Consider the following 26,538-nt stretch of genomic DNA (forward strand, 5'->3'; position numbering starts at 1 on the left):
AACTGGACACACAAAAGTAAAGATTTCCAATTTTGGGCAAATCATTTTAGCTCTGAGTTCTGTTTACAAAACTGTGAATGATGACTGAGATGCAATATTGTAAAATTTTTCTACTCTTTTAACATTCATATATCTCCAAATTCAATTTTCAACAAACACAGATTAAGAGATTAAATTATTTTTTAAATATTACTCTATCAAGAGTTAGGAGAATATTTTGGAACAGTGTTTTACTGCTATCCACAGCTTTAAACAAAAGCTTTGTACAGAGCAATCAGCACACTCTACCAAGCCAAGGCACAAATACAAGTACTGATCTATTCCTCATTGTGAAACATTTTCAGATCTCTATAAACTTACCAGTTTTGGAGTCCATTAGCAAATTAACTAATTGCACAGCTGAACATTTCAACTTCAGCTAAGGACTGGCTGAAATGTACCACTGGGAGTTAATTAGTCAAGAGTGTAAAGTACTGAAGGGTCTCCAGCAAGGAATCAATTGTTTCAAGAGAGCCGGGGAAGATTACCAACAGAGGTGATACACATATCTCACGCACATCAAAAAAAAGAGGACTGCACTCTTAAATAACAGAAAAAAACAAAGCTGTTCATTGCTGAGCTCAATAAGCATTGCGACAAAAGCAAAATACTCCAGAGTTTGCAAATCTGAAGGGAAAATAAGGAATGCAGGAAACAGTTTGCAAGCCAGACGGCATCTGTGGAGAGAGAAACAGGGTTAACATTTCAGGCCAATGATCTTGCATCCCAAATGTTAATTCCGTTTCTCCATCCCCAAATGCTGCTGCCCAACTTGCTGAGTGGTTGCAGAACTTCTGTTTCTACTTCGGCAAGCACTGCGGTTAGGGTACCCTTGCTACTTAGCAAGCTCGCAAAATGGCTGGCCATGCAGTTACAGTCACATAAGATGCCTCAGATGTTAAAAGCGATCAGTGGGCTAAAAACAAGCAAGACCAGCTGACCTAGAGGTCTTTCTCTGAGTGGGCGCAATTCTTGTGCTTTTGCTTTGTGATGGTAACCTGGATGACACACTGTATGACAGAGAAGAAGAAAGGAAAAATATGATCATGAATAAAAGAGAGAGCATGATAGCATAGCAACAGCAGAGAACATGCAACATGAGCCTTTATAGAACTCCTCGGCTCCAAAGTTCCACTCTCCACTTCCAAAGACCTCAGAAGCTACAAAGCAAATTTTAACCTAGATCCAAATACTTAGAGAATTTTAAGTACAATTCTCAACACTGTTTGACAAAGTAACCTTTCTAGACTCGAAGTTAATAACTGGACCAGGATGAAAGAGTGATGTAGGAATATTTATATCATTATGCTTAATACTAACTGAAACACTAAATGAATATTTATGTTAACACCGTTTCTGAAATAAGGCTTAAGAAATACAGGTTTAGAAGTGGAAAGCGGCTAAGATAAAAACCTTGGCAACACAAACAAAGCACTGGAGGAACTCAGCAAGTCAGACATCATCTATGGAAAGGAATAAACAGTGGACGTTTCAGGCTCAGACTCTTCGTCAGTCCTGATGAAGGTTCTCAACCCAAAACGTCGACTGTTTATTCCTTTCCAATAGTTGCTACCTGACCTAGTGAGCTCCTCCAGCATTTTGCGTGTGTTGCCTTGGATTTCCGACATCTGTAGATTTCCTTGTGTTTGAAGATAAAACTTTCTTAGGTAAAAGATTGTAAATATGTGGAATAGTTTACACATAAAACCAGTGGAAGGAGAGAATGCTAGAAATTCACACAAGATGATGGATAATTATTTTGGAAGATGAATAGATTAGATGCTGTCAAGTTACCTACAGGTGATGTATATTCTTTATGGTTCTGTGTTCCTGAAGACTTCAGGAGAGTTTTATCATGAGTTTTTCTGATATCCTGGAACTTGCCTGAAAATTGTTGAAAATTGGGAAGTGTTTCCCAAAGTTTGTTGTGAACTTGCACTATTTCTTAATTGCAATCTCTAGCAACAGTCATGGTCAGTTTTTGCATTAGGCCACATAATCAACTGGATTAGGTACCCTATTTAACTTTGCATCACTGATAATCAAAGAATCACTTCACTGAGGTACATCACTCCACTGGGAAGGGAAATCAATGCCAAAACAAGCTACCTTCCTTCATCAGCAACAGATTATACTAGCAATCAGTAATTTACAATAACGTTCTGGGTTCTTACACATGTACAAAGCGTCTCAAATGAATGAAATAGATAATACTGGAGGTAATTAGTTGAATTCTGATGCAAATCCAGAAATGGTGTACAGCAAAACTGTCAGATTCTTCCAAAGGTCAGAGAAATTATATCCATTTTCTTTACTATCAAATTGAGAAATGCTTGATCCTTGGGTGCCCTGCTTGGCCCAAAGATTTACAGATTTGGGACAGTGTGGCTGAACAAGTAGGTGCCAACCCACAACTGTAATTTTTTGTAAATCTCTCATGTATCCCCTAGCAAATGGCCAGAGGGACAGTACTGCAACAGATCTTCAGTTTCCCACTAAGCACTAGCTATTGCACACATCAAGTTGGAATGCAACAAGGACAGAACGAGAATAATTTTAACTTAATGCCCTCCCCAATGACTTCTTGTGGAAATGAACCACATGACGCATTGCTGATCCATACAGACTAGCAAGATCCTACTCAGATGCCAAGTTTCGCCTTCAGCACCCACATCAATAATAAATATCGTCTTCTCTCTTGTGCAGTACTACATGCGATGCATTTCCAAAGGCTTCCACGGGGATAATACAGCACAGATGTTGTTTGTCAACTGTGACTAAGAGAACTGACAGAGATCCAAATTTTCATCGCCTGAAATGATACTCAGATCCAACATTAACTCTTTTTTCCTTCCCTGAGTTCCAAATTGCTGCTTGCAAGGTGAAACAAAACCCAGGCAGTGAATTAAATTCACAAAGTAATATCAGGTTAAAACATAATTCGTTTACAAAAACTAAACCATGAAGACAACACAATTGTAAGTCAATAGCTTGCCTCTGCCCTAGTACTACTTTTATCTGGCAGCTTCAAAAATTGTTATACTTGAACTGTTACAATTGAGTATCATTCAATTATTGAATGAGAAATGGGTACTCCAAATAAAAATGCATGAGTTTAAAGTCAGATTTTCTTTGTGTATTTACAAGATGTGGATTCACTCCAGTTTAAGATGGTGTTGGTGAACTTTCAACTGGTGGCTAATGAAACAAAGAAAACAACTATCTGCTTTGTTAATCTCACTTTTTCTGGCAAATGATCATCGCAAGTTATAGTCTGTATCTTCCCTGTAGACTTGGAGGCAATTCGAAGCAGCAGAACAGAGGCAAGGCGGTGGGCCTATCACCGAGAGCAAGGAAGGTTTGATCGTTTTAAGCGCTGTGCGCCGAAGGCCAAATTGAGGTGGTGAGGTCTGGGTACCAGAGCATACTGAAGTGGCTGAACTTGATGTTTGCTGAATTGGAAAGGTTGGTTACAGGCTGAATCAAGGCGGCAGGGTCCAGGCAACCGAGCAGGTCGGGGGCGACTAAACCCGATGTTTGGACGGAGACTTAAGCACAGGGCCAAATAAGAAAGGTCGGGTACAGTCTAAATCGAGGTGGTGGGGTTCTGGCCCCAGAGCATTTCAAGGAGATGTGAAATGCTCGAAATGATGCATTTCACATCAGGTACACATCAATTTAGACACCGGTCCAGATTGAAAAGATCAGGGTGACGGGGCCCGAGGTGAGGGACAGGACAGTTGCACGACTTGGCTCTACGCTGAACTAAGTTGAACTATGGAACACTCTTTGCGGACTTCAATTCAGAATGCCATCTGCTTGCATGATGTGTTTTTTTTCTCTACATACATTGGGTGTTTGACAGTTTCTTTTTTTAATATGGGTTCTTTTGGGTTTTTTTGTTTTATGGCTGCCTATTAGGAGATGAATCTCAATAAAGTATGTATAATGTATACATACTTTGGTAATAAATGTACTTTGAAAAATGCCAAGGCCATTAGTTATTGCCTATTCCAAACCAGCCATCAGATGGTGAGCCACTTTCTTGAACTGCTGCAGTCCATGTTGGGTAGGACTTCCACAGTGCAATTGGATATAGTTTTCCTGGATTTAGATACCACAAGATGAATTACTACATTACATTTAAGTACAATATTTTGTCTAAAATGCACACAGTCCAGGCATTTTTGGATGCATTGTAATAGTACCCATTTCTATCCAACATCTTCAAATATCATTCATTTATCTTTGTGAATCATGTTTGCAAAGCAGCTTTTGCTACCCGCTCTTGGTTGAGGGTGTTAGAATCAACTACATACTGTGAAGCTAGACCAGGGAGGGGTGGCAGTCCCTTTTCTATGTGCCCTTGACATGATTTAATCAATTATTTTTTGTTGAATTGCAATTCACAACTTGTGGTGGATGAGATCAGTACACCCACTACAAATTAGGACAAAGACAATTCCTTGCTATTTGGATCTTTCGAATTATTACCAAAAACAATCTTTATAAGATATGGTTACAAGCAATTATTTGATTTCCGATGCTTCATATGAACTAATGAGTTAGAAGGCAGACTATGGAATTCTACAGCAGAGAGGTGACTTGATAGAGATTTACAAGATGATACGAGTCACAGATCGAGTGGACAGCCAGACTTTTTCCTTGGGAGGAAATGGCTAATACGAGGGGTTCATTATGTTAATATGAATGGAGGAAAGTATAGGGAGTAATGTTACAGCCAAATTTTTTTTAAACATAGAGAGTGGTAGGTGCAAGGAACGCACTGCCTGGGTGGTTATAAAGGCAGATACATTGGAGACATTTAGGAAACACTTAGATAGACTCATGGTTGAAAGAAAAATTAAGGAAGGAAGGAAAGGGTTAGATTAATCTGAGAGCAAGTGAAAAAGTGACACAACATCATGGGCCAATGGGCCTGTACTGTTCTATGTTTCTGAGAAGTAGATCATTCACCCACTCCAGTCCACTATATTGAAAAATTATATAAAAAATTTAAGTTCATTTTCCAAAACACTGGAATGAACCCATCTACCAAGATCACACTTTGGATTTTCCCCATGAGTCTTTATTTTAATAGTAACATCAGTATTTCACATTGAAAAGCATTTCATTTATCAATGTAAAAGTCAAAGCAAACCTTGACTGCATTTCCAACTGTGCTTTCTGTTGGCACTGTGGTTGCACTTGGTGGTGAGGTTGGGTGTAAGGTGTGCCCTGTGCCTGCTGCTGAAGGCCAAGCTGGCACTGGGAATGCTGAGGAGGAAGATGCTGAGGCACCTGCTGCTGGCAGACAACTGAGGGCTGATGCTGCTGCTGCTTCTGTGTCTGCTGTTGCTGCTGCTTATATCGGGAAAGACTGAAGAAGAGACCCAGGATGGCCTTCAGATTTCCATTCCGGATTTCTGAAACAGATAAAGCGTTAATATGTTATTCACAAAATGTTCAAAGTTCAAAGTAAACTTACTGCCAAAGTACAATTACTTCCCATACGGAATCCTTGGATCTATTTTCTTGTGGGTATACTCAATAAATCCATAATTGAATAATAACCATAATAAAGTCAATGAAACACACCAACTTGGGAGTTCAACCAGTGTGTAAAAGACAACAAGCCACAAATACAAAAAGAAATAAATAACAATAATAAATAAATAAGCAATAAATATCAAGAACATGAGGTGAAGAGTCCTTGAAAGTGAGTCCTTAAGTTGTGGGAACAATTCAAAGATGGGGCAAGTGAAGTTATCCCCTTTGGTTCAAGAGTCTGATGGTTGAAGGGGATAACTGTTCCTGAACCTGGTGGTGTGAGTTCTGAAACTCCTGTACCTTCTTTCTGATGGCAGCAGCGAGAGACAGCATTCCAGGATGATGGGGATCCCTGATGATGGATGCTGCTTTCCTGCAACAGTGTGTTGTGTAGATGTGCTCAATGGTGGAGATGGCTTTAATCATGATGCACTGAGATGTATCCACTACTTTTTGTAGGATTTTCTGTTCAACAGCATTAGTGTTTTTGCACCAGGCTGTGATATACTCTCCACTAGAAATTTATAAGTTTGTCAAAGTTTTAGATGTCATGCCGAATCTTCACAAACTTCTAAACAGATGTGTCACCGTTCTTTCTTCATAATTGCACTTAACTGCTGGGCCAAGAACAGGTCCTCCAAAATAATAATTCTGAGGAACTTAAAGTTGCTGATGCTCTGATGAGGACTCTGGCTTCCCCCTCCTGAAGTCAATAATCAGCTCCTTGGTTTTGCGACGTTAAGTAAGAGGTTGTCGTTGTGACACCACTCAGCTAGATTCTCAATCTCTCTCCTGTATGCTGATTCATCGCCATCTTTCATTCAGCCTACAGCAGTGGTGTCATCAGAGGACACTGGCATTGGAGCTGTGCTTAGCCAGTAGAGCAGGGAGCTAAGCACTCAGCGTTGTGATGCAGTGCTGATAGAGGTTGTGGGGGAGATACTGTTGCCACTCCAAACAGAGTGGGGTCTGTAAGTGAGTAAGCCACTGATCCACTTGCTGGATCAAATGTCCAACGTTCATTGTGTCGTCCGTTTTAGCTATCATTATAGAAGTAAGATTATAATTTTGACATTTTTATATAATGTCTCCCCATCTCTACCCTCCAAGGCTCTCTCTTTTATTTCTCCATTTTATTTATTTTGATTTTATTTTGAGATACAGCAAGGTAACAGGCCCTTCCGGCCCAATGAGCCCACATTGCCCAATTACAGCAATGGGACTAATTAGCCTGCTAACCCACGTGTCTTTGGACTGTGGGAGGAAACTGCAGCACCCAGAAGAAACCCATGCAGTCAGAGGGAGAATGTACAAATTCCTTACAGACAACGGCGGGAATTGAACTGGTGCAGAAACAGTGATATACTAACTGCTACACTACCATGCCAGCCAATCTTTCAATCTGTAAATAATTTTGGTTACAGTTTTTTTAAACCATACTCTGCATTGGATTTTCCATCCAAAAGACATTGGAAAACCATATACTAATTTTTGCATAATTTTGTGTAAGCAGTCAATGCAATCAGTGGTCTTTTTTAGTAGGTACAGGAGAGGAACCCTGTGTGGTAGTACCTACTGAATGGTAGTACCTACTCTCCGCTGTGGTAGTACCTACTGAATGGTAGTACCTACTCTCCGCTGACCTTTGTCATTAACAAGTTATTTCTGGCACAGAACTACCATTCACTGTTCTGTATGAAAATAACGCCTGGATGCTATGTTGCCTCCCTGGTGCCAGGATCACGGGTCTCAGATCGGTTTGCATGGCATTCTCAAGGGCGACGGTGAACAGCCAGAAATCTTGGTGCATATTGGCACAAATGACATAGGTAGACAAGGTGAGGAGGTCCTGAAGAGAGATTTTATGGAGCTAGGTAGAAAGCTGAGAAACAGGACCTCCAGGGTTGTTATCTCTGGACTGCTGCCTGTGCCACGTGCCAGTGAGGGCAAGAATAGAATGATTTGCCAGGTGAATGCGCGACTGAGGAACTGCTACAGGGCGCAGGTGTTCAGACTTATAGATCATTGGGATCTCTTCTGGGAAAGATATGACCTGTACAAAAGGGACGGGTTACACCTGAACCCGAGAGGATCCAATATCCTTGCTGACAGGTTAGCTACAGTTGTTTGGGTGAGTTTACACTACTTAGGCAGTGGGGTGGGAACCAGAGTGATACTGCTGAAGCACAGGTAGTTGGTTTACAAACAGACGCAATGTATAGTGAAACTCCTAGCAAAGAGAGACTGGTGGTAGAGCAAAATTGCAGTCAACAGGTTGTGTTGCAACGTAAAAGGTAGACAAAATTAAAAAGGGTGAATACAGGACTGAAGGTCTTATATTTGAATGCACACAGCATACGGAATAAGGTAAATAAACTGGTAGCACAGTTACAGGTTGGCATGCATGATGCTGCAGGTACCACTGAATCATGGTTGAAAGAAGATTATACCTAGGTCCAAAAATACACATTGTATTGAAAGGATAGGCAGGAAGACAGAGGAGGTGGCATTGCTGTGTTGGTAAAAAATGAAATCAAATCATTAGAAAGAGGTGACATAGCGTTGGACAGTGATGAATTATTGTGGATAGAGCTAAGAACTGCAAGGGTAAAGATACCCTGATGGGAGTTACATACAGACTCCCAAACAGTAGTTAGGATGTGGTCTACAAATTACAATAGGAAATAGCAAATGCATGCCAAAAGGGCAATGTTACAATAGTCATGTGGGATTTCAATACGCAGTTAGATTGGGAAAAATCAGGCTGGTGCTGGATTACAAGATGGGAAATTTATAGGATGCCTATGAGATGGCTTTTTAGAGCAGCATGCGGATGAGCCCACTAGAGGATCAGCTATTGTGGATGGGTTGAGAGAGCTGAAGGTAAAAGAACCCTTAGGGACAAGTGATCATAATATGATCGAATTCACCCTGAAATTTGAGAAGGAGAAGCTAAAGTCGGATGTATCAGAATTACAGTGGAGTAAAGGGAATTACAGGGGCATAAGAGAGGAGTAGTCAGAATTAACTAGAAAAGAACACTGGCAAGGATGATGGCAGAACAGCAATGGCTTGAATTTCTGGAAGCAATTCAGAAGGCACAGGATATATACAACCCAAAGAAGAAGTATTCTGAAGGCCAGATGACACAACTGTGGCTGACAAGTCAAAGCCAACATAAAAGCCAAAGAGAGTGTATATAGTAGAGCAAAAATTAGAGGATTGAGAAGCTTTCAAATGCCAACAGAAGGCAACTAAAAAAGTCATTAATAATGTAAAGATGGAATCGAAAAGTAAACTAGCCAATAATATTACAGAGGATACCAAAAGTTCCTTCAGATACATAAAGTGTAAAAAAGAGGCGAGAGTGGATATTGGACCACTGGAAAACAATGCTGAAGAAGTAGTAATGGTGGACTAGATTCTGGAATGGTTTTGGGAGACTGGAAAGTTGGAAATACCACTCAACTCTTCACAGAATGAGGGAGGCAGAAAAAAGGAAATAATAGACCAGTCAGTCTGACTTCAGCAGCTGTGAAGACGTTGGAGTCGATTGTCAAAGATGTGGTTTCAGGTTACATGATAAAATAAGCTATAGTCAGCATGGTTTCCTCAAGGGAAAATCTTGCCTGACAAATCTGTTGGAATTCTTTGAAGAAATAACAAGCAGGATAGACAAAGGAGAGGGCAAGCAGCATCTGTAGGAAGAGGTGCAGTCGACGTTTCAGGCCGAAACCCTTCATCAGGACTTTGTCTTGACGAAGGGTCTCGGCCTGAAACGTCGACTGCACCTCTTCCTACAGATGCTGCTTGGCCTGCTGCGTTCACCAGCAACTTTGATGTGTGTTGCTTGAATTTCCAGCATCTGCAGAATTCCTGTTGTTAGACAAAGGAGAATCAGTTGATGTTGTGTACATGGATTCTCAGAAGGCCTTTAACAAGGTGCCACACATGAGGCTGCTTAACAAGCCATGAGCCCATGGTAACACAGAGAAGACTCTTGCATGGATAAAGCAGTGGCTGATTGGCAGGAGACAAAGAGTGGGAACAAAGGGAGTCTTTGCTGGTTGGCTGCCAGTGATTAGTAGCGTTCCACAGGGGTGTGTGTTGGGACCAATTCTTTTTACATTACATGTTAATGATTTGGATGAAGGAATTGATGGCTTTGTTGCAAAGTTTGCAGACGATATGAAGGTAGGTGGAGGGAAAAATAGTTTTGAGGAAGCAGAGAGGATACAGAAGGACTTTGACAGATTAGGAGAATGGGCAAAAAATTGGCAGATGAAATACCGCATTGGGAAGTGTATGGTCATGTACTCTGGGAGCAGAAATGAAAGGGTGGATTATTTTCTAAATGGAGAAAAAAATACAAAAAAACTGAGGTGCAAAGGGACTTTGGAGAGCTTGTGCAGGATTCCCACAAGGTTAATTTGCAGGTTGGTTCCGTGGTGAGGAAGACAAATGCAATGTTAGCATTCATTTCAAGAAGACTAACACTGGTAAGGCCTTGATTGGAGTACTGTGAGCAGGTTCGGGCTCCTTATCTTAGAAAAGGTGCGCTGAAACTGGAGAGGGTTCAAAGGAGGCTCACGAAAATGATTCCAGGTTAGAGTGGCTTGTCATATAAAGAGTGTTTGGTGGCTCTGGGACTGTATTCACTAGAATTCAGAAGAATGAAGGCTGACCTCATTGAAACCCATCGAATACTGAAAGGCCTTGATAGAGTGGATGTGGAGAGGATGTTTCCTACGGTGGGAGAGTCTAAGAGCAGAGGACACAGCCTCCGAATAGAGGGGTGTCATTTTACAACAGAGATGAGGAGCAATTTTTTTAGCCAGAAAGTGGTGAATCTATGGAATTCTTTGCCACAGGGAGCTGTGGAAGCCAAGTCTGTATGTATATTTAAGGCAGAGGTTGATAGATTCTTGATTGGTCAGGGCATGAAGGAATATGGGGAGAGGGCAGGAGATTGGGGCTGAGAGGAAAAGTGGATCAGCCACGATGTAATGGCAGAGCAGGCTCGATGGGCTAAATAAACTAAGTCTGCGCCAATGTCTTATGGTCTAAAACCCCAGGAGATCAGCATTTTCTGAGATCCTCAAACCACTCCGTCTGACACCAACAGTTATTCCATGGTCAAAGTCACTTAGATCACATTTCTTCCCATTTTGATGTTTAGTCTGAACAACAACTGAACCTCTTGACAATGTCTGCATGCTTTTATGCATTGAGTTGCTGTCACCTGATTGGCTGATCAGGTGCATTATGAAGCAGGTATACAGGTGTACCTAATAAAGTGGTTCCTTAAGGTTGTCACCGGTGAGGGTGGTAGCGACTATCAGCTCCCACTACCTACTAAGTTCTCTCAACGGCATACATCTCAAACAGCCTCTGAAAACTAAGTCCAGCTCCTGCCCTTCAGAATCAGAATCAGGTTTATTATCACCGGCATGTGTTGTGAAATTTTGTAACTTAGCAGCAGCAGTTCAATGCAATACATCATATAGAGAAGAAGAAAAAAGATAATGAAAAAATCAATTGCAGTATACATATATTGAATAGATTAAAAATTGTACAAAACCAGAAATAATATATATTAAAAAAGTGAGGTAGCGTCCACGGGTTTAATGTCCATTTAAGGATCAAATGGCAAAGGGGAAGAAGCTGTTCCTGAATCACTGAGTGTGTGCTTTCAAGCTTCTGTACCTCCTACCTGATGGTAACAGTGAGTAAAGGGCACACCCTGGGTGCTGGGGCGCCTTAGTAATAGACACTGCCTTTCTGAGACACTGCTTCTTGAAGATGTCCTGGGTAATTTGTAGGCTAGTACCAAAGATGGAGCAGACTAAATTTACAACCCTCTGTAGCTTCTTTCAGTCCTGTGCAGTAGGACAGTGATGCAGCCTGTCAGAATGCTCTCCATCATGTATCTATAGAAGTTTTTGAGTATTTCTGTTAACATACCAAATCTCTTCATGTGTGGCTTAGCTACTAAGCTCAGTGGAACCATTTCTTCTGACAAAAGAAGGGGCAAAGGTAAGTTACTGAAGCCTTAAAACCAGTTGCTTCAGGTAGATAGGTTTATTAACCATAGTTGGCGGGTCATCTCAGACGACGAAAACCCTGATCTCAAACCTCTGCTGCCTTGTGGCTATACCCTTTCACGGGGAATGCTTTGGGCAGTAAACCCTGAGGAAAAGTTCAGAGCTGGGGTCCCTCAGACAGTTCTACGTGGAGTCCAACGCTGACTGGCATTTCCTGTAATGCCGCTGGTGCCAAACTGAATCGGTCTCTGCCATTCCTTTGGATTCATCAGCTGCTTGTGGAGGGGGAGCCTGCTACATGGGCAACAGCTTGCTCTCCATATCGTACTGCCCTGTGTATAACACAGACAGCTGAGACGTAACATCCATGGCTGACCCCAACTAATGGAGGGCCTTTGACAAAGTGGCCATTGAGTGTATATCATGCATTATGACACTTAAATGAGCACTGTGTTTTTTTCAGTAACCTCCACATGCCTCCAGAGTTTAGATGCTCCAACAATGTTAGTTTGTGTCACTTAATTTGACGATGGATTTAATATTTTTGATGAAAGCATGCTGTTGTACTGCTTTCCAAACCCCACTGTACCAATTCAAGATGACTTGAAGAAAAAACAAATTCATATTCACATGGTTTAAATTTTCTCAGACAGCCAACACGGGACTTGCCAGTAATGCCCAGATACTGGAACATTAAACCCTGAAACAAAACATGCCATACCTTCCACAGAAAGCTAATTCAGCACCTTTAATCTGTTAACTAATTTTCTGCCACATACAACATTTTGCAGAAGTTATGGCAATAATAATTGTATACAATCTGGAATGAATCTATTCGAGGTACATTATTGTTTATATCTGGAATAGATATACTGGATATATTTGAAAGCATATTTCTTTAAACTTCCCTTTGAAGGTACGGAGTACAAGAATTGCGATGCTATGTTGAAGTTGTACAAGACATTGTCGAGGCCTAATTTGGAGTATTCTGTGCAGTTCTGGTCTCCTACCAACAAGAGAGGTATCAATTAATATTGAAAGAGTGCAGAGAAAATTTACAAGGGTGTTGCGGGGACTTGAGGACCTGAGTTACAAGGACAGGTTGAATAGGTTATGACTTTATTCTCTAGAGCATAGAAAAATGAGAGGAGATTTGACAAAGGTATACAAAATTATGAGGGGTATAGATAGCCTGAATGCAAGCAAGCTTTTTCCACTGAGGCTGGGTGAGACAAGAATTAGAGGTCATAGGTTAAGGCTTAAAGGTGAAATGTTTAAGGGGAACATGAGGGGGAACTTCTTTACTCGGAGGGGGTGAGAGTGTGGAACGAGTTGCCAGCGGAAGTGGTGGATACAGATTCAATTTCAACATTTAATTTGGATAGCTACATGATGGGAGGGGAATAGAGGGCTATAGTCCAGGAGCAGGATGCGGCTGGGCAGATTAGTAGTTCAGCATGGAATAGATAGGCTGAGCAGCCTGCTTCTGTGCTGTAGTATTCTATGACTCCATGACAGCACTGTCTGCAAAAGATGCATATTCAGAACAGGGAACGTTGACTCAGACCATGAGAGGCCTGCGTCGGGCATTTTCATGCCTTACAAGGCGCAGATTGGAAGTCTGTGTGGGGCGCCACTCCTCGCACAGACTAGAGCAATGTGTAGTTAAGTGCCTTGCTCAAGGGCACAAACACGCTGTCACAGCTGAGGCTCGAACTAGCGACCTTGAGATAACTAGACGAACGCCTTAACCACTTGGCCACGTGCCCAACAATCTAGGATTAGTGTTGTGCTTGGAGTACAAGATGGTGGGACCCTGGGAGACTCCCAGCCTCCCCAAGGATTACATTTGCCCCAGGTGCATTGAGATGAGGCTCCTTAAGGACCGTGTTAGGGATCTGGAGCTGCGTTGGAGCGTCGACGTTCCCTCCTCCCATATTCAGAACAATGTTATCAAAAATTACAACAAAGGAATTGATTAAACTAAACTCTTGGGCAGTGGGACTGAATATGTCTGAGGAAGGATTAGATTCAAATCCAAGTTATTGTACTTCAAATGGCCACTTGCATGATATGTCGTATTTTAACCACAAAAACTCAGAGCCGGTGTTTTTGGTTACATATATGAAGACATATGTGGTTTTATATATTTGACAGCATAAGCTGCTTATTTCTATTCTGAATCTTTCACATCCTGAAGACAGGCAAGTATTTCTAGTCCATGTCCAGAAGACACTTCAAGCGTTTGAGCTAACTACATTTCATTTCTCGCTGGGGAAACGTACTGGACTTCTGCTTGAGAGAAAATGGGGTTCATCACCATCAATCTTGGAGTTTTCCTCTTCTCCAAATAACCATCTGTTGCCAGATGATTCTATAGAGAAGATGAGGAACCAGCTCCAAACATCACTAACTCACTGACACTGAAATATGCAGGTTTCAGTGGGCTCAACTGGTTTTACTGTTCCCAGCAAGCGTTGATAATGTGGCATTTGGGAGGTTTAGACAATTATACAAATGTTCTTATGTTCTTGAATGTAGTCGAATTTCAAAAAGTATCTTAGCACTTTGGATACTTAGCTTGCAGTGTTGTTTAAAATATAGTTATGGAAGAAAGCTAAACTAACTAATAGTCCTCCTGCCTACACTGTACACACCATAAAGTGAATTGTAAAGAAAGATTTGAAGTGATAAAGTTGTCCAATACTGGAGATCAATTAACAACATTTCTGCTTAACAACCACAATGTGGCTTGAGACCACATTGTGTTTCTTACCTTCTGCTGAAAGACCCTGTATATTCACTCCTTTGGCAGCCAAGAAACTCAGGCACACATCAATATTTTCAATCTAGAGAAAGATGGACACAAAGAGAAAGAGTAATTTAAATTCTGTTTCACTGAGCAATAGATAAGAGGTTATTCGCTCTACTTCAAATGAGATGTTAACTTCCAAGGACAATTCAGAAGTTTTCTTCAGCTGCGTTCAAGTGACCAACTGATCAACTAAAAATGGGGGTGAGAGAAAAAAAAAATCATCGGAGACTGCTGACTTTTCTTGTCATTTCTCCGACAGGTCTAGCAAAGACTCTAGCTTGTAAATATAAGAATGTATAATTGCAGTCACCACTGCTAAAAAAAAACAGAAGGAATACGACTAAGTGTTGAAGATGAACAAACAGAAGGAAATTCTAATTTTGTCAAAAGGAGATACGACCTTATAAAATACTGGAGGAACTCAGTAGATCGAGTAGCATCCATGGAAAGGAATAAGCAGTTGATGTTTCAGACCGAGACCCTTCATCAGGATGGAGAGGAAAGGAGAAAAGCCAGAAGAAGAAAGTGAGAGGAGAGGAAGGAGTACAAGTTAGAAGGTAATATTTCCAGTTTGTATTTCTAGCTTCTAGCTTGTACATCTTCTCATTGCCCCCGCCCCCCTCCAAATTCTTCTTCTGGCTTCTTTCCCCTTCCTTTCCAGTCCTGTTGAAGGTTCCCAGCCTGAAACATCGCATGTTTTTTTTCCTGTTTATTAGAAAGGAGACTGAAAATTGGGCTGAGTGGTCCTGCAACAGCAAACTCTCACTCAATAGCAGCAAAACCAAACAGCTGATTATTGACTACAGGAGGAGGAAACCAGAGGTCCATGAGCCAATCTTCATCAGGGTATCAGAGGTGGAGAGGGTCAGCAATATTAAGTACCTCGGCGTGATCAATTCAGAAAATCTGTCTTGGGCCCAGCAGATAAATGCCATTACAAAGAAGGCACGGCAATACATCTACTTTCTTCGAAGTTTGCCAAGAGTCAGTATGACATCTAAAACTTCTGACAATCTTCTACAAGATGATGATGGAGAGTACACTGACTGGTTGCATCAAGGCCTGGTATGGAAACCCTTGAATGGAAAGGTCTACAAGAAGTACTGGATAAAGCCCAGTCCACCACATGTAAAGCACCCCCCCACCAACTATTCAGCACATCTACAAGGAGTGCTGTCGCAGGAAGGCAGCATACACCATCCAGGCCATGGTCTCTTCTTCCACCAGGAAGGAGGTATGAGAGACTCAGGTCCCACACCACCAGGTTCAGGAACAGTCATTGCCCCTCAACCATCAGGCTCTTGAACCAGTGGGGACAACCTCACTTAACTTGCCCCAACTTTGATCCCATACCTATGGACTCACTTCCAAGGACTCTTCAATTCATATTCTCAATATTTATTGCTTATTTTCTATATTTATTATGTTTTTCTTTTTGTATGTGCACAGCTTGTTGTCTTTTGCACATTGGCTGTTTGTCTTTCTTGTGTGCAGTTTTTCAGTGAGTCTACTCTGTTCCTTGTATTTTGTATTTATTGTGAATGCCTGCAAAAAATGAAGCTCAGGGTACTATAAGGTTATATACAAAAAGTAATATATACATAGGCATCACTGTAGCATAGTGGCTAGTATGACACAATTACAGCTCTCAGAATTCAATTCTGACATCATCAACTCCATCATATGCGTGGGTTTTCTCTGGGTGCACCGTTTCCTCCTACAGTCCAGAGACATACCGGTTAGTAGGTTAATTGGTCATTGTAAATTGTCCCGTGATTAGGCTTGGGTTAAATCAGGAGTTACCAGGCGGCGTGGCTCGAATGTCTGGAAGGGCCTATACTGCGCCGTATTGCAATAAATGAACAAATGTACTTTGAGAATAAATTTTCTTTGAATTTTGAACAGCATGTTCAAAACAAAACCAGCAGCATCTGAGTTCTATCAGGGCAAGGTTTCATAATTAATGTCAGCTTCTAGGTTGGAATGCTTGAAGTAGTTGTTATTTCAATTTGATTGACAAGTTCACTAATACATAGTAAAAGTATGCAGGCTACTTTATCCCACTGTATTACAAATACAAATCCTTTCGAATCAGGTAACAGGGCGATCTTCTTCAGCAGTCCCTTGTGGCCAAGAATGGCTGTTTCCACTCCAGTTCTGAAGAGAGGAAGATGTCTGTAGATGAATTATTTACTGTGGGGTGTGGACTGACACCAGCTAGCCTTCTGTAATCAATGTTTGAAATGAATCAGGCTTTAATTTGCCCAATTATTTGCCGTTAAATGCATTTCAATGTGTTGCCCATTCTGTACATGTTTCACCATCATGATTATCTCAGTTTTAATATCATAGACTGACAAATGCCTCTGATACACTTAGAGATCTACAGAAAGAACAAAGTATTTGCTCTTTAGAGGGAAATATTTTGCACTCTATCATAATTTTATGAACTTGCACATCACACCACAAATTTTTTTGTTGCCTGACAAGGCTTCTTAGAATTAATCCTATGTAAAATCACAAGGAAAAAGTGAGGCTGTTGAAAAGAATTATGTACTTTGCCGCTGAGAAGACTGACGAGGCAAAAATAATACAGAACTATGTGTATTTTTTTCTATTCCCCATTCTGGCTTCCCTTTTACTTCTCTTCTCCTCTCCTGCCTATCACCTTCCCCTGGTTCCCCTCCTCCTTCCACTTCTCCCATGGCCCACTCTTCTCTCCACTGATGCCGCCTGACCTGCTGAGTACCTCCAGCGTTTGTTACGTATTGCTGTGGATTTCCAGCATCTGCAGAATCTCTTGTGTTTATCAAATAGGAAGTGATGTTAAAAAAGCATAAAGAATTAATGCTTAGCAACATTATATTTTTAAAAGGAAGAACTTGCTTTGATGGCATCTTGCACATAATCAGAATATTTCACAACACTTCAAAGCCAATTAATTGCTTTGGAAGCGCTGTCACTGCTATGAGGTAGATATATGTCGATACAGTACCAATTTACATATAATACAGTCCCACAATCAGGAACAGTATATTTTGCCATGCAACTAGACAGAGTCACATCTTAAAAAGTACCAACTGCAAGAGGGCACAATGAAGAATTCCCTCATACAATCCTGAAAAGCTTGTCTGGATCATGGTCTATGTTTTGTGGTCAGTGTCAAAGTGAAGGCACTTGCCGCTAACCACAGACAAAGCAGCCCAGAAAGGTTCCATTATCTCTGTGGCGGGGAGTTCCCATTTCCTCCTGTCTAATCCTCTCAGGTGATAACTCAAAGGAATGATTGGCATCTAGCAGCTGTGACATCATCACTGGTTGAGAAGTCAATCACACAAAATAGTTCTTCTTGCCAACAAAGAAGTTAATAGTAAGTTTTTAAATTAACAAATTTAACATTTTGCACTGCAATAAGATTAGAACATAAGAAGCAAAAATTAGAATTTGTATTTAATGTAATGGGTACTTCTTTTTATTTAGAGATACTGCATGTTAGCAGACCCACATGCCCCAATTATACCCATGTGACCAATTAACCTGTACGTCTTTGGAGTGTGGGAGGAAACAAGAGGACCTGGAAGAAACCCACATAATCATGGACAGCAACACACACAGAATGCTGGAGGAACTCAGCAGACCTGGCAGCTTCTATGGAAAAAGAGTACAGTTGACATTTTGGGCCGAAACCCTTAATTTGAGCCTTCCCTTGAGGGCTCTTCAAGCTGAGGAGTAGCTTTTTTCCTCCAACTTTTTTTCTCTAGCCCTGCTGAGGGGTTTCAACCTGAAACGTTAGCTGTACTCTTTTCCATAAATGCTGCCTAACCTACTGAGTTCCTCCAGCATTTTGTGTATGTTGCTCGGATTTCCAGCATCTGCAGATTTTCTCTTGTTTGTAATCATGGGAAGAATGTACAAACCCCTTCCGTACACTGAAAGGAATCAAACTCAGAGTGCTGGTGTTGTAATAGTCATGCTTACCACGATGCTACAGTGACGTCCTAAAGCAGTGATCCACACGGGGATCGAACCTGCAACCTTGGCGTTATCAGTACCATATTCTAATTACTATTTTTATTTATTATTTGAATTCTAATCTACAAAAATATAAGGACAAACAGATAGTGAAATAGAAATTATGAATCATTATAATTACACCAATGAAAACTCATTTGCAGTTCATGTAACTAACATTTCAAATTATTTTATCACTTCTATACACCTGAAGCTCGCGAGATCAGTGATAGCAGAAGATGATGCTGGAGAGATCTGTGAAAAATCACACCTTCCAGAGGAACAGGGACCCCTGCAGCAACTTTGGGATTTCCACACCCAGCTGAGTGTTTGCAGTTGCCAAAAAGTTGCCAATTGTTACACAGCAGAATGAAGGGCCACTTGTCTGATCCCCTTTATAAAAACTGCGACACTCTAGCAAATGCAAGGCTTGAATTTCTGGCTGAGGGCACCTACCTTGAGATCATCTGACTAAATCTGAAAGATTTATCATTCAGCATCCTTCCATTGCTCCATTATAGTACACATTGTAAACTGCTGGAAATTTGCAGATTAAAGCAAAAACAGGGACACGTGACTCTGCAGATGATGGAATGTGGAGCCAAATTATGCTCAACCCAGAGTTGCAACTACAGATTAAAGAAAAATCTTTGCCAGATGTTAGATTTCACTCAAATGTCCAAGGGCAAAGTCTGCAGTGACAGCTATTGACAATTTTGCTAAAATTCAATGAACTGCAACATCCTCCGACCAGATGTTGACAAGAGTGAAGCTTTCATCTTTATCCTCAGACACAAAATCCACAGTGTCATAACTAACTTTATCCCCCTCCTCACTCATTGTCCCCAGCTTGGGTAAATGACGTAATCTCAGTGTCCCATTGGAGACGGGATGGCATGGCATGCTACAGGGCCTATGCAAACAAGGACTGTTGCACCTTTCAAAGAATGATCTATTATAACTGAGTGATAAACATATTAGGTACATAGCCAGGCAGCATTTCTGACTTCTCCCTTTCCTTTCCATTCCTGATGAAGAGTCTTGACCCAAAGCATCAACTGCTAACTCTTTTCCATAGATGCTGCCAGGCCTGCTAAGTTCCTCCAGCATTTTGTGTGTGCTGCTTTGGACTTCCAGCAGGTCTTCCTGTGATTAAATTTCAATATAGACACAGTGGGCCAAAGGACAAGTTTCTGTGCTGTATAACTCAATTACATGATCCCAGAAGGAGCTAGAGACATGCAACACAATTGAACAATGCCATCAAAAGACCACAGATATGTGCTGAGTGATTTTCTTTAGAGTTATTATGGGAGTCAGGAGTGTGATCACAAGAAAGTAGGTTATTGTTTCTTCCTGCACCCAGCATAAAGATACAATTGTGAAGAAGGTGTGCCAGCATCTTTATTTACTTAGAAATGTAAGTTGATTTGGCATGTGATCAAAGACTGATAAATTTCTACAGATGTACAGCAGAGACCATTTTGACTGGCTGCCTGGTTTAGAAACTTCAACGGACAGAAATGCAAGAGGCTACAGAGAGTAGTGGGCTTGGTCAGTTCAATGACGGGGACAGCACTCCACACTATCGAGGTCAACAAGAGGCAATGTCACAGGAAGGTGACATCCATCATCAGCGATCCTAACCATCTGGGCGATACCCTCTTCTCAATGCTGCCATCAGCATGAAGACTCAACAACAGCTTCTTCCCCACTGCTTTCAGATTATTGAACCAATCTGGAAAAAACTCTAACACAACCTCAGACTATATCTCTTTTCTCCCTGCCTCACCTTGCACTAGCTCCATTATAAATACAAGAGATTCTGCAGATGCTGGAAATCTAAAGCAACACACACGAAATACTGGAGGAACTCAGCAGATCAGGTAACATCTATGGAAATGAATAAACAATCAATGTTCAATCTTTTACTTGGACTGGAAAGAAAAGAATTCAGAATAAGAAGGTTGGGGGAGGGGAAGGAGTAAAGGTGATAGGTGAAGCCAGGTGAGGGGAGGGTAATGATGTAAGAAGCTGAGAGGTGATAGATGGAAAATGTAAACAGCTGAAGAAGGAATCTTGATAGGAGAGAATAGTGGACCAATAAAAAAAACAGAAGGAGGAAGAGGGGGAGCTGAGAAGGGAGGGGTAAGAGCAGAGACATAATGGGGAATGGAAAAAGAGAGGAGACAGGGGAGAAATTACTTAAACCAGAGGGGAAAACTTTACTCAACTTCACTTGCCCCATCACTGAACTGTTCCCATAATCTATGGACTCATTTTCAAGGACTCTTCATGTCATGTTCTCAATATTTATTGCTTATTTATTATTAATTATTTCATTTTTTTCTTTTTGTATTATACAGTTTGTTGTCTTTCACACACTGGTTGTCTGTCTTTCATTGATTCTATTATGGTTATTGACTTGAAAATGAATCTCAGGGGTGTATATGATGACATACATGCACACTGATAATAAATTTACTTTGAACTTTGATGTGCATACATCAAAGTTGGAGGCTCCCATATCGAATAAGACGTGTAGCTCCTCCACAGAGAGTAGTCTCATTATTGCAGTAGAAAAGGCCATGGACCAACAGAAGTTGAATTGAAGTAGGTGGCCACCAGGAAATCCCACCTTTTGTGATAGACGGTGTGAGGATGCCCCATGAAGCAGTTTCCCAATTTATATAGAGGAGTCCACACTGGTAGCACCAGATGACCGCAACAGACACCAACAGAATCAGAAACAGTTTTAATATCATTGGCATATATCATGAAATTAGCTGTTTTGTGGCAGCAGTACATTACAATGAATTATAATAAAAATCTATAAATTACAATAAGAAATTTATAAAATTAATTTCATACACAGCGAAAAAGAGAGAAAGGAAAAAGAAATAATGAAATAGTGTACATGGGTTAATCTGATGGCAGAGGGGAAGACTAGTTCCATTATGTTTATTTTATCAAGCTAAGTTACATATAATTGTTTGCCATCCTCCAAGAGGACCACAACCTTGTCGTGGTTTGGAGGCTTGTGTGCCTCAGTGACCCAAAGAGCTATGTTGGCTAGAGTCAGTGCTTTGATAGGGTCATGATAGCGTCTTTCCAGGCTCTTAATGGGGTCACCCATACCAAACAGGTCAAAGAGTAGAGACCAGACTAAGACTGGTCCACCTAGTTTGGGGGTTCAGCTCTGGACCATCAACCCTGACTGGTCAAACAGAACTGTTACAGAAACTGCAATGAAGTAATTAAAAGTTTATATCGCACTGTGTCGCTGCTGCAAAACTAATTTTCATTGCATTTATATTTTATGTACGTACACCTATGACAGAAAATTTGAACTTTTCTTCCTAACCCAATTACAGTATTTACACTGCCACCCAGGTTACATTCAGCTCACTTAAGAAATTAGAGGATTTAACCTGGTTCTTTGCCAGCCCAAGTGAGTCCTTTGATCAACCACTTTCATGCCAACACTCACGTAAATAGGTAAACCTACTGAACTTGCTGAGCTAAGAGGGCAGTACCTATTTGAAGCAGTCAATAAAAGACCAATCACTAACAAGAGAAAATCTGCAGATGTTGGAAATCCAAGCAACACACACAAAATCCTGAAAGGGTTCTGATGAAGGGTATCAGCCCGAAACGTGGACTGTTTACTCTTTTCCTCCAGCATTTTGTGCATGTGTTTTACTCAATAGGATATAAATTACCTTACATTCTCAAATGGATTTAGGAGTCATGAAACATGCTCTACGAGAGCACAATAGCAAACAAAACAAATTTGTAAAGTTCTTTATGTGGTTGCTAGGTGTGTTAGCTTTATATGCTGTAAGCTTCTCAAGGAAATTCACTATGAAACATGCTGTCCAAGATCTACCAGAGTTTGCAGCAACCAAAAGCTGCATGAATTCGATGACGTTCTTTACATAAGTATGAATAAATGATAAAGAAAGTAACACGCGCCATCATTCCACAGAAGCTAATTCATCCTTTACACTAACCATACTATTTTCTTCTTCACCCTCTCTCACACAACTCCAGCACTGGTGACATGCATTGTAGGGATCCACACAGCACAACTGACACAATCTATATTACGCGACTACACAGAATGAACCAATACACCACATTTTACACATAATTAACTGTTCATTTGCTGCAGTAAATTATTGCACAATACGTGAAATGGACAATTATTCCAGTAGAACACAAAGTGTGAAAAAAATACTATTTTTCATTCAATGCAATTCAGCTGAAATTTCTATCTGTGAAATAATGCAAGTACAGTTCAAGAATAGCCATTTGGAGATATATTAATAAAGAAACTCACCTGCAGTTATCAAACTATCAGGACTCTAGAGCATAAATCCAAGCTTGATGCCAATAGTGGAGTTAAGCCTTCCACTTGTGCATTTGCCTCCTGGCAACAATGAGTGCCATAGAGCTGATGTAATCCTGGCTTGATTCTGTGCACCTGAGTGTCTAACAGCCAATGCATGGTAATCAGGACTATTTGCAACTCAGGCAGTAAACTGCATGGAGTGCATGCAGCCTGAGCTAGCATGGATTGCAAGGCACATTTACTAATGCAGCAAAATCTGCAGCACTTCCACTGTTGCTTGTAGTGTGAAAAAACACTTCCCCTAACCTGAACAAAAACACAAACAAGAGAAACTCTGCAAATGCTGGCAATCTGAGCAACACACATAAAGTGCTGGAGGAACTCAGTAGGCCTGAAATGTCGACTGCACTTTTTTCCCATAGATGCTGCCTGGCCTACTGAGTTCCTCCAGCATTTTAGTCATAGTCATAGTCAAACAACAGGAATACTGCAGATGCTGGAAATTCAAGCAACACACATCAAAGTTGCTGGTGAACGCAGCAGGCCAAGCAGCATCTGTAGGAAGAGGTGCAGTCGACGTTTCACGCCGAGACCCTTCGTCAGGACTAACTGAAGGAAGAGTGAGTAAGGGATTTGAAAGTTGGAGGGGGAGGGGGAGATCCAAAATGATAGGAGAAGACAGGAGGGGGAGGAATGGAGCCAAGAGCTGGACAGGTGATAGGCAAAAGGGATACGAGAGGAGGTCCGGGAAGAAAGATGGGGGAGGGACCCCAGAGGGTGGGCAAGAGGTATATCCAGAGGGACAGAGGGAGAAAAAGGAGAGTGAGACAAAGAATGTGTGCATAAAAATAAGTAACAGATGGGGTACGAGGGGGAGGTGGGGCCTAGCGGAAGTTAGAGATGTCGATGTTCATGCCATCAGGTTGGAGGCTACCCAGACGGAATATAAGGTGTTGTTCCTCCAACCTGAGTGTGGCTTCATCTTTACAGTAGAGGAGGCCGTGGATAGACATGTCAGAATGGGAATGGGATGTGGAATTAAAATGTGTGGCCACTGGGAGATCCTGCTTTCTCTGGCAGACAGAGCGTAGACGTTCAGCAAAGCGGTCTCCCAGTCTGCGTCGGGTCTCGCCAATATATAAAAGGCCACATCGGGAGCACCGGACGCAGTATATCACCCCAGTCGACTCACAGGTGAAGTGTTGCCTCACCTGGAAGGACTGTTTGGGGCCCTGAATGGTGGTAAGGGAGGAAGTGTAAGGGCATGTGTAGCACTTGTTCCGCTTACACGGATAAGTGCCAGGAGGGAGATCAGTGGGGCGGGATGGGGGAGGGATGAATGGACAAGGGAGTTGCGTAGGGAGCGATCCCTGCGGAATGCAGAGAGAGGTGGGGAGGGAAAGATGTGCTTAGTGGTGAGATCCCGTTGGAGGTGGCGGAAGTTACGGAGAATAATATGTTGGACCCGGAGGCTGGTGGGGTGGTAGGTGAGGACCAGGGGAACCCTATTCCTAGTGGGGTGGCGGGAGGATGGAGTGAGAGCAGATGTACGTGAAATGGGGGAGATGCGTTTAAGAGCAGAGTTGATAGTGGAGGAAGGGAAGCCCCTTTCTTTAAAAAAGGAAGACATCTCCCTCGTCCTAGAATGAAAAGCCTCATCCTGAGAGTAGATGCGGCGGAGACGGAGGAATTGCGAGAAGGGGATGGCGTTTTTGCAAGAGACAGGGTGAGAAGAGGAATAGTCCAGATAGCTGTGAGAGTCAGTAGGCTTATAGTAGCTGTGAGAGTCAGTAGGCTTATAGTAACTGAGAGAGTCAGTAGGCTTATAGTAACACCTCCAAACTAAAGGTGCAGCTATGGGCACCCCTATGGGTCCCAGCTATGCCTGCCTTTTTGTTGGGTTTGTGGAACAATCTATGTTCCGTGCCTATTCTGGTATCTGTCCCCCACTTTTCCTTTGCTACATCGACGACTGCATTGGCGCTGCTTCCTGCACGCATGCAGAACTCGTTGACCTTATTAACTTTGCCTCCAACTTTCACCCTGCCCTCAAGTTTACCTGCCGACACCTCCCTCCCCTTTCTAGATCTTTCTGTCTCTGTCTCTGGAGACAGCTTATCCACTGATGTCTACTATAAGCCTACTGACTCTCACAGCTATCTGGACTATTCCTCTTCTCACCCTGTCTCTTGCAAAAACGCCATCCCCTTCTCGCAATTCCTCCGTCTCCGCCGCATCTGCTCTCAGGATGAAGCTTTTCATTCTAGGACGAGGGAGATGTCTTCCTTTTTTAAAGAAAGGGGCTTCCCTTCCTCCACTATCAACTCTGCTCTTAAACGCATCTCCCCAATTTCACGTACATCTGCTTTCACTCCATCCTCCCGCCACCCCACTAGGAATAGGGTTCCCCTGGTCCTCACCTACCACCCCACCAGCCTCCGGGTCCAACATATTATTCTCCGTAACTTCCGCCACCTCCAACGGGATCCCACCACTAAGCACATCTTTCCCTCCCCCCCCACTCTGCATTCCGCAGGGATCGCTCCCGACACAACTCCCTTGTCCATTCGTCCCCCCCCCATCCCTCCCCACTGATCTCCCTCCTGGCACTTATCCATGTAAGCGGAACAAGTGCTACACATGCCCTTACACTTCCTCCCTTACCACCATTCAGGGCCCCAAACAGTCCTTCCAGGTGAGGCAACACTTCACCTGTGAGTCGACTGGGGTGATATACTGCGTCCGGTGCTCCCGATGTGGCCTTTTATATATTGGCGAGACCCGACGCAGACTGGGAGACCGCTTTGCTGAACGTCTACGCTCTGTCCGCCAGAGAAAGCAGGATCTCCCAGTGGCCACACATTTTAATTCCACATCCCATTCTCATTCTGACATGTCTATCCACGGCCTCCTCTACTGTAAAGATGAAGCCACACTCAGGTTGGAGGAACAACACCTTATATTCCATCTGGGTAGCCTCCAATCTGATGGCATGAACATCGACTTCTCTAACTTCCGCTAGGCCCCACCTCCCCCTCGTACCCCATCTGTTACTTATTTTTATGCACACATTCTTTGTCTCACTCTCCTTTTTCTCCCTCTGTCCCTCTGGATATACCTCTTGCCCATCCTCTGGGTCCCCCCCACCCCCCCGTCTTTCTTCCCGGACCTCCTGTCCCATAATCCTCTCGTATCCCCTTTTGCCTATCATCTGTCCAGATCTTGGCTCCATCTCTCCCCCTCCTGTTTTCTCCTATCATTTTGGATCTCCCCCTCCCCCTCCAACTTTCAAATCCCTTACTCACTCTTCCTTCAGTTAGTCCTGACGAAGGGTCTCGGCCTGAAACGTCGACTGCATCTCTTCCTACAGATGCTGCATAGTCATACTTTATTGATCCTGGGGGAAATTGGTTTTCGTTACAGTTGTGTTTGTGTGTGTTCTCCTAAGTTCAAAAGGGAATCAGCCTTGTGCAACACACATAAAATGCTAAAGGAAATCAACCGGTCACACACGTCACTGGAGAGGAATAAACACGGCCTGATAAGACCCTAAAACATGGGAGCAGAATTAGGCCATTCGATCACAAGAAACTAACAGAACAACAACCCCCAAACCTCCTCCCCTCACACAACAAAATCACAAAGGAATGGGTGATAAAAAACAGTATATAAAAACCGTAAGTCTGAAAAAGTCCACAGTCCATAAACGCAGAACCATGATACAA

The 26,538-nt window shown here is 42.2% G+C and overlaps 1 protein-coding gene across 9 annotated transcripts in view; it reads right to left on the minus strand.

The window, feature by feature from the left end:
• Positions 1-26,538, minus strand: part of nav2a (neuron navigator 2a) — a 523,153-nt gene that overhangs the window by 337,524 nt on the left and 159,091 nt on the right. For 7 of the 9 annotated variants that reach the window (XM_072272754.1, XM_072272753.1, XM_072272752.1 and 4 more), the window contains exons 4-6: positions 14,410-14,482; positions 5,201-5,465; positions 981-1,049 (exon numbers count right to left, since the gene is read on the minus strand). In XM_072272754.1, coding sequence (XP_072128855.1) covers positions 981-1,049; positions 5,201-5,465; positions 14,410-14,482 — 407 coding nt within the window. The remainder of the gene's footprint in view (positions 1-980; positions 1,050-5,200; positions 5,466-14,409; positions 14,483-26,538) is intronic. The other 2 variants (XM_072272755.1, XM_072272756.1) reach the window with 1 other exon arrangement.

Source organism: Mobula birostris, chromosome 11 (genome assembly GCF_030028105.1).
Source record: "Mobula birostris isolate sMobBir1 chromosome 11, sMobBir1.hap1, whole genome shotgun sequence".
NCBI classification, from domain to species: domain Eukaryota; kingdom Metazoa; phylum Chordata; class Chondrichthyes; order Myliobatiformes; family Myliobatidae; genus Mobula; species Mobula birostris.